General features: G+C 39.1%; 1 protein-coding gene across 2 annotated transcripts in view; it reads right to left on the bottom strand.

The window, feature by feature from the left end:
- The window catches only part of BMAL2 (basic helix-loop-helix ARNT like 2), a 95035-nt gene that overhangs the window by 8195 nt on the left and 71633 nt on the right, over positions 1–15207 (bottom strand). For both annotated transcript variants that reach the window (XM_082850755.1, XM_082850756.1), the window contains 4 exons: positions 3248–3488; positions 2437–2543; positions 2130–2280; positions 649–707 (listed from right to left, as the gene is read on the bottom strand). In XM_082850755.1, coding sequence (XP_082706881.1) covers positions 649–707; positions 2130–2280; positions 2437–2543; positions 3248–3488 — 558 coding nt within the window. The remainder of the gene's footprint in view (positions 1–648; positions 708–2129; positions 2281–2436; positions 2544–3247; positions 3489–15207) is intronic.

The following is a 15207-nucleotide window of genomic DNA, read 5'->3' as shown; positions in this document are numbered from 1 at the left end:
TTAATTTGACCAACAGATATTTGAGTGCCTTAATGTATAAGGAACTATGCCAGCTGCTGGGGATGATAATGAGTAAAACACCATTCCTATCCTTGAAGAACTCACAGTCTAGCAGTGAGCCAGTTGAGTGAACGAATAATTGCAGTACAATGTAAGATTGTAACAGAAGTGTGACCAAAGTACTGTGGGAATTCTGAGGAGGGTAACTCAACCCACTGAAATCTTTTTTTTTTAATGAAACTCTCTAGGAGTTAAGCCAGCATTTTATTTATTTATTTTTGGCTGCGTTGGGTCTTCATTTCTGTGCAAGGGCTTTCTCTAGTTGTGGTGAGCGGGGGCCACTCTTCATCGCGGTGCACGGACCTCTCACTGTCGCGGCCTCTCTTGCTGTGGAGCACAGGCTCCAGACGCGCAGGCTCAGTAGCTGTGGCTCATGGGCCCAGTTGCTCCGCGGCATGTGGGATCTTCCCAGACCAGGGCGTGAACCCGCGTCCCCTGCATTGGCAGGCAGACTCTTAACCACTGCACCACCAGGGAAGCCCCTGAAATCTTTTTGATTTCACCTTGAAATTTTTCCCTCTCCAAGACAGAAAATGATGGTAACTTAATAAACAGTCTATAAGTCTCCATCACCTAAAACTAACTTACCTTCTGATGATTGAGAGCTGCAAGGAAGTAATGATGTTTCTCCAGTATCACTATGTCCCCTAGAATTAAGAAACACCATAGGTGATTTTTTTTTTAAGGTGAAGGAAAATGTTAAAGCAACTACATTAAGCTCTGTGTATTTGAATTATCAGTTTTTGACCTATTTGTGTTTTATATACATATTGTTAATGTCACCACCAGAGACAGAGGTATTGATGTGCTAAGTACCAGGGCTTTTGCCAGATGTCATATTACCCTGTAATGTACATGCTTCCAAAGATACAAACTCTCAGCTCATATTCTAATGATAAGGAGACAAGAATTATTGGGATGAATAATAGAATTATTGGGATGGGTAATTAGTACCTGCTGGAGGCACTAAGAACTGGGGGGCTCTTTTTTAAAATATTGTACATAAGGAAATAGAATTGGTTTGATAAAACCTTATAGCAATTTTAAAGAGAAACATAGAAAAATAATACTTAAGAACAAGGCCATTCTAGCATATTGAGCAAATCAGGAAAAGCTGCCTCTCCCTTCAGGCTGACACAGCCATAGACCAGGGCTTGAAAGGCAGTGAACGGGCTGGATTTGTGCTTATCCCTCAGCCAAGTACTCCTGCACAAGCATATGTGCTCCCCAGGCTCAGAAGATGGACATGCAAAAATGATGTGGAGGACAAAACAGTTTCTTACCATTTTAAACAGTTTAAAGCCACATCCACATAGTTTTTTGGAAGGACAAAGCAAGGCCATGAAGGGTACGAAACAATTGCCTGAATAAATGCATTTACTGTCACATTTTATACTAAGCCAAAAGGAATTTTTTATGAAAGGGCAAACTTTTAGCTTAACTCTGAGAACTAATGCCAATGAACAGTGAATGACTTACTCAAAATATATACTCAAATTCCAAAGCCAGAGGATCACACAGGGTTTTTTTTTAAATTGAAGTATAGTTGATTTACAATGATTCAGGGGTACAGCAAAGTGATTAATATACACATACATATATGTATACACACATATTCTTTTTCAGTTTCTTTTCCACTATAGGTTATTATAAGATATTGAATATAGTTCTCTGTGCTATATAGTAGGTCCTTGTTGCTTATCTATTTTACATATAATACTGTGTATCTGTTAATCCCCAATTCTCGATTTATACCCCCCTTCCTCTTTGGCAACCTAAGTTTGTTTTCTATGTGAGACTATTTCTGTTGTGTAAATAAGTTCACTTGTATCATTCTCTAGATTCTACATATAAGTGATATCATATGATATTTGCCTTTCTCTGTCTGATTTACTCCACTTAGTAGGATAATCTCTAGGTCCATCTATGTTGCTGCAAATGGCATTATACTCAAGTTATAAAGCCAGAGGATTAAACAGGTTTAATGATTTAGCAAGATGAAAAGAGGGAAGCAAAGATACTCATTTGAAATCAATATAAAGGTCTTAACAACATAAAAAATTACTTACAAAACTAAAGTGTTGACAGACACAATATATTCCAGTTCTTTGGTCCAAGGATTTGTGAAACTAAACCACTGGCTTTTTAAAGTTACGAAAGAGCCATCTTTTGCTCTGAATTTGTATGAATCTGTAAATATTTTCTCTTTACTCTGCAGAACTTAACAAGAAAAGAAAATAATCAGCATAACAGTCTACCACTATATAAATCAATCCCTTAAGGATTAATGCAAGGTTCAGATTTCACAGGAATGAAAAATTAAGAGTTGAAGTTGTAATTAAAAAGTACCAAAAGACGATCCCACTCAATGCATACCTGCTTTGTGCTTGTCAGTCAAATTACTATGGTCATCTTGATGAAAATATTCATAACAAGAAGTTCCCAAAAGTTCCTGAGGCAGATATCCTAAAATTGCTGTTGCCCTGGTTTTAAAATTAAAAATAAAGTTCAGAATTGGTGAATGTATCCCCTTCCAGAATACTGTTGGTCCACACGTGGTCAGGATAGTAGAGAAGTAGACCGGGGGGATGAGTAACCCATTTGCTTTACTGGGCTCCTTTGGCTGCCCTTGACCCAGATTAGAGCTGCAAAGCAGAATGGACACCCAGGCACCAGGCCACTCCAGAGGCCACCTACCCAATCCAGGGTATGCTATTACTACCATTCATCAATAATATTGTGGCCATAGACCATGCCCAGTTTCTGCACCATTGGCTAAGAAATATTTCAAGTTTACAACTTGGCTTGAACAAATTTACTGATATATCCATATCCTTATTTCATTTAAACTTTATTTCCTGTTCTAAAGCCTTAAAAAAAAAATCCAGCCGTGCTACTAAGCCACATTTTTTTTTTTTTTTTTTTTTGCGGTACGCGGGCCTCTCACTGTTGTGGCCTCTTCCGTTGCGGAGCACAGGCTCCGGACGCGCAGGCTCAGCGGCCATGGCTCACGGGCCCAGCCGCTCCGCGGCACGTGGGATCCTCCCGGACCGGGGCACGAACCCGTGTCCCCTGCATCGGCAGGCGGACTCTCAACATTGTGCCACCAGGGAAGCGCCTAAGCCACATCTTTAATAGCCTTAAACATCCCATTGAACTCTAATCATTATGGCACATAAATGTTTACCTCTGATCAACATAGACAAATTGTCCATTCACTGCAAAACGGGTAATAAATTCAGTTGGTTTCACTTTAATCTCTCCACTGTTCTGTGGGACAATATATGGATGTAATCTTCCAATGGCAACAAGGCAGGTAAAATTACTACTGTCTTTCTTATTGTCCATTTCTTCTTCCATTCCAACAATATTTGGAGGCCAGTTTCTCAAGTAACCAGTGCAGTGGATAGTACAAAATTTTCTATGATCTAATTCAAAGGTTTAAAAGAAAAAAAAAAAGCATTTGTCAACTATATCACAATGAAACTAAAAAAAAGATAAAAATTTAAAAACCATTTGAACCATTATGAATTCTTAAATTTGTTACACTGACATTTATAATAGTTATAATTGTGCTATGAAATAGTCTTTAAATATGCTAAATATGAAAGGGGAATAGGATTGCATTAAAAAGAAATCATCAATCATGTCTACTTAACTACTTCATCCCTAATGGGTTATTTTTCTCAAGAACTAAACTATATGTACTACATCAAAATGATTGTTTTAATTTCAGTTTAAATAGGTCTATAGTTATTTTGTTATTTCCAAGTTAATTTTTTAAATTACAGTACTTTATGTGTTAGAAAAAGTTAAACTTCATGCTCCCTTGCTCTCAGCTACAGAAGTATTATTTTCAGCTTATTTAAATTTTGGTATATTATAATTTATATTCATAAATTTAAAGGATACATGGATATATTCATAAAATTTCTTATATAAGCACTTATAATGGCTAATAGATACATATGATTATAATATATTATAGAGACACTTCAGAGAACATTTAGAGAAATTTATAATAAAATGTATAAAAATAAAACTTGACTCAAATTTCACTTTTCAAAAAAATCTTAAGCAATTAACTCATAAGAAAAAGCTCATCAAACAGATCCAACCAGAAAAATAAAAAATTGGAAATAATCCATATATTCAAATAACAGGAAATGCTTAAGAAAACAATGACAGTATAAAAGATAGGCAGTATACAGATTATGGCAATCTACAAAAAAGTAACTTAAAGGTTAAAAAGGGGGGGGGAAGCTGATAAAAATTACTTAAAACAGTTGCTTGTGATAAAATTTAGAAAAGACCAGAACAGTCATTGTTTTAAGTTGGCACCTTTTGCTAAGACTGTTACTACAAATCTTTAAAAAAAAAATTTTTTTTTAATGGAAGATGATATGGGCTGTCTTATAAGATAGCAACTAATAGTATTAGCAAAGGTGTAAAGAACACTTTATGTGCCATGCTCTGTTTTAAGTTCTCTAAATGAATAATTCATTTATTCTTCTTAGTAGTCTTATGATAGGTTCTAATATCATCCCCATTACCTCAGGAAACTGAGAGTTACTGCCAGGGTCACAGCAGGGAAGGGTGGAGCTGAGGGTAAATTACATCCAGACAGGCTGGCTTGAGAACTCCCTCTGTGAACCGCTACTGTGGTGCTATTTGATGGTAGTGAGTGCCTGTCATAGAAGGTGTTCAAACAGGAGTTGCCTGAGTGATGGAGGGGGAGTACTACAAAAAGGTGTTCCAGTCAGAGGGAACAGCCAGTGCAAACAGAGTCAAGAGCGAGCAGTCAGAAGCAGCTGAAGCATAGTCTGTGATGGGGAAGTGGCAGAATAAAGCAGGGAACAGATAGTTTAGCTCTTGTAAGCCCTGCGTAGAACCTTGTATTCAACACCTAACAGACATCATCCCCTCCACAGCCCACAGATGCCTTAAATTACATGTCTTTATCCCTTCCAACCCCAACCCAAGCCTTTATCACTTATTCCCTATCCTGCTTAATGACACCACAATCAACCCAGGTAGTTAAATGAGAAACCTGGTTTCCTCCCTTCACCTCACCCAACATCCAAGATATCTTAAAGGAATTAAAAATTGGGGTAAGTGTAATACAAGGTTTTCATTCATATTAACAAAATTAGATGGCAGTCAAAAATAAAAAGGTTTACATCTGTGACAACATGGGTGGACCCTGAGTATATTATGCTGAGTGACATAAGTCAGACGAAGAAAGACAAATACCATGTGATTTCACTTCTATTTAGAATATAAAAAACAAACAAACAAAAACCAAAATAAATGAACAAACCAAACCAAACAAAAGCAAACACATAGATACAGAGAACAGAGTGGTGGTCACCAGAGGGGTAGGGGAGAAGGAGAGTGGGGGCAGAGGGGAGGGCAGGATGAGTAAAGGGGAATCAACCATATGGTGATGGATGGAAACTAAACTTTTGGTGGTAAGCATACTACAGGGTATACAGAAGTAGAAATATAATGTCGTACACATGAAACTTACATAATGTTATAAACAAAAGTGACTTCAATAAAAAAATAGATTAACTTTAAAAAAGGCTTATAAACTGAGTTTGGCATTTCTGATGATGCTTGCAAATTTACAAATGATACTGACGAAAAATATTCTACTCAATGGAAAATATAGACTGAAAAATGTTTTAAATTTATATATGGAATCTCATCACACAGAACTTAGCCTCTTTAATTCTTCTCTAACAACAGGATTACTAACAATTTCCAACTCAATCTGTCCCTCAATTCTCACCTTGAACATTTATTCAGTTGGCAAAATTCTAGCTGGGATTGTGTAATTCCATTCACTGATGGAATTTGACCCATTTGATCAATTATTTAAAGTTTAAAAAAATCCTATTGAAAATCCTCTTGGGGATTGCTTCAAGATGGCGAAGTAGAAGGACGTGCTCTCACTACCTCTTGTGAGAACACCAGAATCACAACTAACTGCTGAACAGTCATCGACAGGAAGACATTGGAACTCACCAAAAAAGATACCCCACATCCAAAGACAAAGGAGAAGCCACAATGAGATGGGAGGAGGGGCGCAATCACAATAAAATCAAATCCCATAACTGCTGGGTGGGTGACTCACAGACTGGAGAACACTTATACCACAGAAGTCCACCCACTGGAGTGAAGGTTCTGAGCCCCACATCAGGCTCCCCAACCTGGGGGTCCAGCAACAGGAGGAGGAATTCCTAGAGAATCAGTCTTTGAAGGCTAGCAGGATTTGATGGCAGGATTTCGACAGGACTGGGGGAAACAGAGACTCCACTCTTGGAGGGCACACACAAAGTAGTGTGCACACTGGGACCCAGGGGAAGGAGCAGTGACCCCAGAGGAGGCCGAACCAGACCTACCTGCTAGTGTTGGAGGGTCTCCTGCAGAGGCGGGGGGTGGCTCTGTCTCACCGTGAGGATGAGGAGACTGGCAGCAGAAGTTCTGGGAAGTACTCCTTGGCCTGAGCCCTCCCAAAGTCTGCCATTAGCCCCACCAAAGAGCCCGGGTAGGCTCCAGTGTTGGGTTGCCTCAGGCCTAACAACCAGCAGGAAGGGAACCCAGCCCCACCCATCAGCAGTCAAGCAGATTAAAGTTTTACTGAGCTCTACCCACCAGAGCAACAGTCAACTCTACCCACCACCAGTCCCTCCCATCAGGAAACTTGCACAAGCCGCTTAGACAGCCTCATCCACCAGAGGGCACACAGCAGAAGCAAGAAGTACTACAATCCTGCAGCCTGTGGAACAAAAACCACATTCACAGAAAGATAGACAAGATGAAAAGGCAGAGGGCTATGTACCAGATGAAGGAACAAGATAAAACCCCAGAAAAACAACTAAATGAAGTGGAGATAGGCAACCTTCCAGAAAAAGAATTCAGAATAATGATAGTGAACATGATCCAGGACCTCAGAAAAAGAATGAAGGTAAAGATCAAGAAGATGTAAGAAATGTTTAACAAAGACCAAGAAGAATTAAAGAACAAACAAACAGAGATGAACAATACAATAACTGAAATGAAAAATACACTAGAAGGAATCAATAGCAGAATACCTGAGGCAGAAGAACGGATAAGTGACCTGGAAGACAGAATGGTGGAATTCACTGCTATGGAACAGAATAAAGAAAAAAGAATGAAAACAAATGAAGACAGCCTAAGAGACCTCTGGGACAACATTAAACACAACAACATTAGCATTGTAGGGGTCCCAGAAGGAGATGAGAGAGAGAAAGGACCTGAAGAAATATTTGAAGACATTATAGTCGAAAACTTCCCTAACACGGGAAAGGAAATAGCCACTCAAGTCCATGAAGCACAGCGAGTCCCATACAGGATAAACCCAATGAGAAACACGCCGAGACACACAGTAATCAAATTGGCAAAAATTAAAGACAAAGAAAAATTATTGAAAGCAGCAAGGGTTTTCCAACAAATAACATACAAGGGAACTCCCATAAGGTTAACAGCTGATTTCTCAGCAGAAACTCTACAAGCCAGAAGGGAGTGGCAGTATATACTTAAAGTGATGAAAGGGAAGAACCTACAACCAAGATTACTCTACCAGGCAATGATCTCATTCAGATTTAATGGAGAAATCAAAAGCTTTACAGACAAGCAAAAGCTAAGAGAATTCACCTCCACCAAACCAGCTCTAAAACAAATGCTAAAGGAACTTCTCTAAGTGGGAAACACAAGAGAAGGAAAGGACCTACAAAATAAAGCCAAAACAATTAAGAAAATGGTCATAGGAACATACATATTGATAATCACCTTAAACGTGAATGGATTAAATGCTCCAACCAAAAGACACACATTGCTGAATGGATACAGAAACAAGACCCATATATATGCTGTCTACAAAAGACCCACTTCAGACCTAGGGACACATTCAGACTGAAAGTGAGGGCATGGAAAAAGATATTCCATGCAAATAGAAATCAAAAGAAAGCTGGAGTAGCAATACTCATATCAGATAAAATAGACTTTAAAATAATGTTACAAGAGACAAGGAAGGACACTACATAATGATCAAGGGATCAATCCAAGAAGATATAACAATTATAAATATATATGCACCCAACATAGGAGAACCTCAATACATAAGGCAACTGCTAACAGCTATAAAAGAGGAAATTGACAGTAACACAATAATAGTGGGGGACTTTTAACACCTCACTTACACCAATGGACAGATCATCCAAACAGAAAATTAATAAGGAAACAAGCTTTAAATGACACAATAGACCAGATAGATTTAATTGATATTTATAGGACATTCCATCCAAAAACAGCAGATTACACTTTCTTCTCAAGTGCTCATGGAACATTCTCCAGGATAGATCATATCTTGGGTCACAAATCAAGCCTCAGGAAATTTAAGAAAACTGAAATCATATCAAGCATCTTTTCTGACCACAACGCTATGAGATTAGAAATCAATTACAGGGAAAAAAACATAAAAAACACAAACACATGGAGGCTAAACAATACAATAGTAAATAACCAAGAGATCACTGAAGAAATCAAAGAGGAAATCAAAAAATACCTAGAGACAAATGACAATGAAAACACGACAATCCAAAACCTATGGGATGCAGCAAAAGCAGTTCTAAGAGGGAAGTTTATAGCTATACAAGCCTACGTCTACAAACAAGAAAAATCTCAAATAAACAATCTAACCTTACATCTAAAGGAGCAAGAGAAAGAAGAACAAACAAAACCCAAAGTTAGCAGAAGAAATCATAAAGACCAGAGCAGAAATAAATGAAATAGAAACAAAGAAAACAATAGCAAAGATCAATAAAACTAAAAGCTGGTTTTTTGAAAAGATAAAAAAAATTGATAAACCATTAGCCAGACTCATCAAGAAAAAGAGGGAGAGGACTCAAATCAATAAAATTAGAAATGAAAAAGGAGAAGTTACAACAGACACCGCAGAAATACAAAGCATCCTAAGAGACTACTACAAGCAACTCTATGGCAACAAAATGGACAAACTGGAAGAAATGGACAAATTCTTAGAAAGGTATAACCTTACAAGACTGAACCAGGAAGAAATAGAAAATACGAACAGACCAATCACAAGTAATGAAATTGAAACTGTGATTAAAAATCAGGGGCTTCCCTAGTGGCGCAGTGGTTGAGAGTCCGCCTGCTGATGCAGGGGTCACGGGTTCGTGCCCCGGTCCGGGAAGATCCCACATGCCGCGGAGTGGCTGGGCCCGTGAGCCATGGCCGCTGAGCCTGCGCGTCCGGAGCCTGTGCTCTGCCACGGGAGAGGCCACAACAGTGAGAGGCCCGCGTACCCCCCCCAAAAAAAAAAAAAAAATCTTCCAACAAACAAAAGTCCAGGACCAGATGGCTTCGCAGGTGAATTCTACCAAACATTTAGAGAAGAGCTAACACACAACCTTCTCAAACTCTTCCAAATAATTGCAGAGGAAGGAACACTCCCAAACTCATTCTATGAGGCCACCATCACCCTGATACCAAAACCAGACAAAGATACTACAAGAAAAGAAAATTACAGACCAATACCACTGATGAATATAGATGCAAAAATCCTCAACAAAATACTAGCAAACAGAATCCGACAACACATTAAAAGGATCATACACCATGATCAAGTGGGATTTATCCCACGGATGCAAGGATTCTTCAATATATGCAAATCAATCAAGGTGATACACCATATTAACAAATTGAAGAATAAAAACCATATGATCATCTCAATAGATGCAGAAAAAGCTTTTGACAAAATTCAACACCCATTTATGATAAAAACCCTCCAGAAAGTGGGCACAAAGGGAACGTACCTCAACATAATAAAGGCCATACATGACAAACCCAGAGCAAACATCATTCTCAGTGATGAAAAACTGAAAGCATCTCCTCTAAGATCAGGAACAGGAATGTCCACTCTCACCGCTATTATTCAACATAGTTTTGGAAGTCCTAGCCACGGCAATCAGAGAAGAAAAAGAAATAAAAGGAATACAAATTGGAAAAGAAGAAGTAAAACTGTCACTGTTTGCAGATGACATGATACTATACATAGAGAATCCTAAAAATGCCACCAGAAAACTACTAGAGTTAATCAATGAATTTGGTAAAGCTGCAGGATACAAAATTAATGCACAGAAATCTCTTGCATTCCTATACACTAATGATGAAAAATCTGAAAGAGAAATTATGGAAACACTCCCATTTACCACTGCAACAAAAAGAACAAAATACCTAGGAATAAACCTACCTAGGGAGACAAAAGACTTGTATGCAGAAAACCATAAGACACTGATGAAAGAAATTAAAGATGATACCAACAGATGGAGAGATACACCATGTTCTTGGATTGGAAGAATCAATATTGTGAAAATGACTATACTACCCAAAGCAATCTACAGATTCAATGCAATCCCTATCAAATTACCAATGGCATTTTTTATGGAACTAGAACAAAAAATCTTAAAATTTGTATGGAGACACAAAAGACCCCGAATAGCCAAAGCAGTCTTGAGGGAAAAAAACGGAGCTGGAGTAATCAGACTCCCTGATTTCAGACTATACTACAAGGCTACAGTAATCGAGACAATATGGTACTGGCACAAAAACAGAAACACAGATCAATGGAACAAGATAGAAAGCCCAGAGATAAACCCACACACCTATGGTCAACTAATCTATGACAAAGGAGGCAAAGATATAAATGGAGAAAAGTGGTGCTGGGAAAACTGGACAGCTACATGTAAAAGAATGAAATTAGAACACTCCCTAACACCATACAGAAAAGTAAACTCAAAATGGATTAAAGACGTAAATGTAAGACTGGACAGTATATAACTCTTAGAGGAAAACGTAGGAAGAACACTCTTTGACATAAATCACAGCAAGATCTTTTTTGATCCACCTCATAGAGTAATGGAAATAAAAACAAAAACAAACAAATGGGACCTAATGAAACTTCAAAGCTTTTGCACAGCAAAGGAAACCATAAATAAGACGAAAAGACAACCCTTAGAATGGGAGAAAATATTTGCAAATGAATCAACGGACAAAGGATTAATCTCCAAAATATATAAGTAGCTCGTGCAGCTCAATATTAAAAAAACAAACAACCTAATCCAAAAATGGGCAGAAGAGTTAAATAGACATTTCTCCAAAGAAGACATACAGATGGCCAAGAAGCACATGAAAAGCTGCTCAACATCACTAATTATTAGAGAAATGCAAATCAAAACTACAGTGAGGTATCACCTCACACCAGTTAGAATGGGCATCATCAGAAAATCTACAAACAACAAATGCTGGAGAGGGTGTGGAAAAAAGGGAACCCTCTTGCACTGTTGGTGGGAATGTAAATTGATACAGCCGCTATGGAGAACAGTATGGAGGTTCCTTAAAAAAACTGAAAACAGAATTACCATATGACCCAGCAATCCCACTAATGGGCATATACCCAGAGAAAACCATAATTCAAAAAGACACATGCACCCGAATGTTCATTGCTGCACTATTTACAATAGCCAGGACATGGAAGCAACCTAGATGCCCATCGACAGATGAATGGATAAAGAAGTTGTGGTACACAGATACAATGGAATATTACTGAGCCATAAAAAGGAATGAAATTGGGTCATTTGTTGAGGCATGGATGGATCTAGAGACTGTCATACAGAGTGAAGTAAGTCAGAAAGAGAAAAACAAATATCATATATTAATGCATATATGTGGAACCCAGAAAAATGGTACAGATGAACTGGTTTGCAGGGCAGAAATAGAGACACAGATGTAGAGAACAAACGTATGGACACCAAGCGGGGAAAGCGGCAGGGTGGTGGTGGTGGTGGTGTGAAGAATTGGGAGATTGGGATTGACATATATACAGTGATGTGGATAAAATTGATGACTAATAAGAACCTGTTGTATAAAAATAAAATAAAATAAAACTGAAAAATTCAAAAAAAGAAAATCCTCTCATCCCAAGAATTCTTTAGACTTTTACCTAAATACTGGGGTCATGGGCCTCAATCCTCTCAAACTAATTATTTACAATCAGCTCCACAGGGTAGACTCATGTGCAATCGACTGCATGATTTTAAAAAGAGAAAGACAAAGAAACAAAAACAACCCAAACACTGCCTTAATCCACAGGGTATCTTTTCAAAATCCTTTATGAAATTTTTCTTCCACAAGTTGCCGGCTGGGTCTCTCAACTTGGTATCTTGATGGCTTACTTTGAATTCTCACAGACGCTGATCCTGAGACAAGGATCTGAGTATAAGAAGTGTATTTGAGAGGTGCTCCCAAGGGAACTCTGGCAGGGAAGTGAGACAGGGAAGACAAAGAAGCTAATAATAGATACATTTTTCAACAAGTCCCCACTTTGGGAAACTAAAGCTTAACCTATTGGGGCATTCTGGGAAAAAAATGTAGAACAAGAACCACAGTTATGCAGCTTGAACGGCCTCAAGGAAAAGAGAGCAAGAATATTTATCCATCAGCTCCCCTCAGTCAGTGGATGAGGGACCCTCCGGGGAGCACTGACTCCCCAGCACTGGAGGTCCGCCCCTTGCTGGTACAGGCAGAACTGTCTCTAAGGACCAGAGAAAGAGGTCAAGCAGAGAGTCACGAGTATTGGACACTGGAAGCCAAGGGGCATGAGAGGATGCCACATCTTGTTGCACAAGAAGCCCATGGATTACTGATTATCTTACCAAGATAAATTTAAGAAATACCTAAGATATTTGGTAACAATCATCCATCCTTATCAGCATTTGATTTCACAAGTGGAGACACATAAGCAACCTTAACCCCATTTTAAAAGCTGTTTCAAAATTTGAATCCATGGCATTTATGTTAGAATCATGGTAGAAATAATGTTTTTAATGCCAATCGTGTTTTTAAAAAACTTTTTATTATGGAAAATCTCAAATATTCACAAAATCAGAGAGAATAATATAATGAAGCCCCACTTGAGCAACTCATAGCCAATCTTGAGAAACGGCCTTTCCATAAACCTTAATTTTTATTTTTTTTGGTTGTGTTGGTTCTTAGCTGTGGCTGGCAGGCGCCTTAGTTGTGGCATATGGGCTCCTTAGTTGTGGAAGGAGGGCTCCTTAGTTGCGGCTCGCCGGCTCTTTAGTTGTAGCATGTGAACTCTTAGTTACGGCATGTGTGTGGGATCTAGTTCCCTGACCACAGATCGAACCTAGGTCCCCTGCATTGGGAGTGCAGAGCCTTAACCACTGCGTCACCAGGGAAGCCCCTTAAATTTATTTTCAATTAGCATTAAAAGGGCTGCTTTCTAGTCTCTCTTCTTTTAAATTTAAATATAACGAAGGCAAAAGTAGGAAAGAAAAAATAAGTGACTGCCAGGGCTAGTTTGGGGGAGAGATGAATAGACAGAGCACAGAAGATTTTTAGGGCAGTGAAAATACTCTGTGTGATATTACAATGATGGACGTATGTAATTATACATTTGTCCAAACCCACAGAATGTACAACACCAAGAGTGAACCCTTAGGTAAACTAATGGACTTTGTGTAATTGTGATGTGTCAATGTAGGTTTCACCCTTGTTTTAAAAAATATATATGGTATTCTGGGTGGGGGATGTTGATACTGGGGGAAGCTATACATGTGTGAGGGCAAGGGGTACATGGGAAATCTCTGTACCTCTCTCTCGATTTTGTTGTAAACCTAAAACTGCTCTAAAAAATCGTCTTAAGCAATAATTTAAAATTTTAAATGGAACTGGCACGTCCTGGTAAAAGGGAAGAAAAACACCTTTACTAACTACAGGCTTTCTTCATTAATAGGGAGTGGTCTTAAAACATAGTGAATTCCATTAGCTAATTATTATTGGAAAAAACAATGTAGTAGCAACTCTATGCAAAAGATAATCATTTCACTTGACGGACATTGCCTTTGGTTAAAGTAAAATACAAAACAGTCTCATGAGTGGGAAGCCATCCACGTGGCCAATCAGGGTTACATTCTGCGGTTACCTCATTGGGGCCCAGGCATCTGTCTACATACACTGCTCCCCAACTTCCAACTCTTCCACTGTGGGGACTGGCCCTGCTGATGGTTAACACAAGCCCTCATCACCTCTTAGGCCAAATCGACCTCATGCCTTTGGCACAGAGCTTTGGAGTATTAAGAGAATACCTGGTCAAGTACTTGAGCAGATTAAAAAGTCCTCTTTGAAAACATACTTGGCTCTAACTGCAGGCATCTGTGTGGCCCAGCTTCGCGTGGGGATGAGCATCTGTGTGTGGGCGGGGGTACATTCCCACAGCAGGAGCCGACCCCCTTGCTGTGTGTCTGCTGCAGAAATCATCTAGAATGGCTCTCTCCCGTTAATAACCTTTGGCATCTAGGAAGCTACTCTAATAGGCGGCACGGCATAGTGGAAAGAAGACAGATTTTAAAGCCAGATTCCTGATTCTGCCACTTTCTATGTGACTTCAGACAAGTTACAGAACCTTTTTCAGCTTCTGGTTTTTCTCATTTGCAAGACTGGGATGGTTTGCACAGGACTGTTATGCAAATTAAATTAGGTACTTATGCAAAGTGCTTGGCGTACAGACTTTAAATACATACTGATTCTCTTTCTTGCTCTTTTATTTTCCCTCTCTTCTTTCTGAGCCACAAATAAGAGCTTACACATAGTGAGTGCTTACTAGGAGCCAAACACCGCCTCAGCTACATGTGATCCTAACCACACTCCCGTGAGGTGCTGTTAGCCTAGCCATTGTATCAGTCTGCTCAGGCTGCTATACAAAATACCACAGACTGGTGGCTTAAACAATAGAAATTTATTTTCTCAAAGTTCTGGGGGCTAGAGGTCCATGATCAAGGTGTTGGAAGGCTTGGTTTCTCCTGAGGCCTCTCTCACTGCATCCTCAGGTGGCCTCCTCTGCGTGTATGCACCCCTGGTGTCTTCTCCTCCTCTTATGAGGATACCAGTCACACCGGATTAGGGCCCCACTCTTATGACCTCCCTTAACCTTTATTACCTCTTTAAAGGCCCTGTCTCCAAATACAGTCACATTGGGAATAAGGCCTTCTACATGTGGATTGAGGGGAAACACAATTC

Source organism: Leucopleurus acutus (genome assembly GCF_964270905.1).
Source record: "Leucopleurus acutus genome assembly, chromosome: 11".
Taxonomy (NCBI): domain Eukaryota; kingdom Metazoa; phylum Chordata; class Mammalia; order Artiodactyla; family Delphinidae; genus Leucopleurus; species Leucopleurus acutus.
Note: the sequence above shows the minus strand (reverse complement) of the source record. Positions and strands in the feature narration are given on the sequence as shown.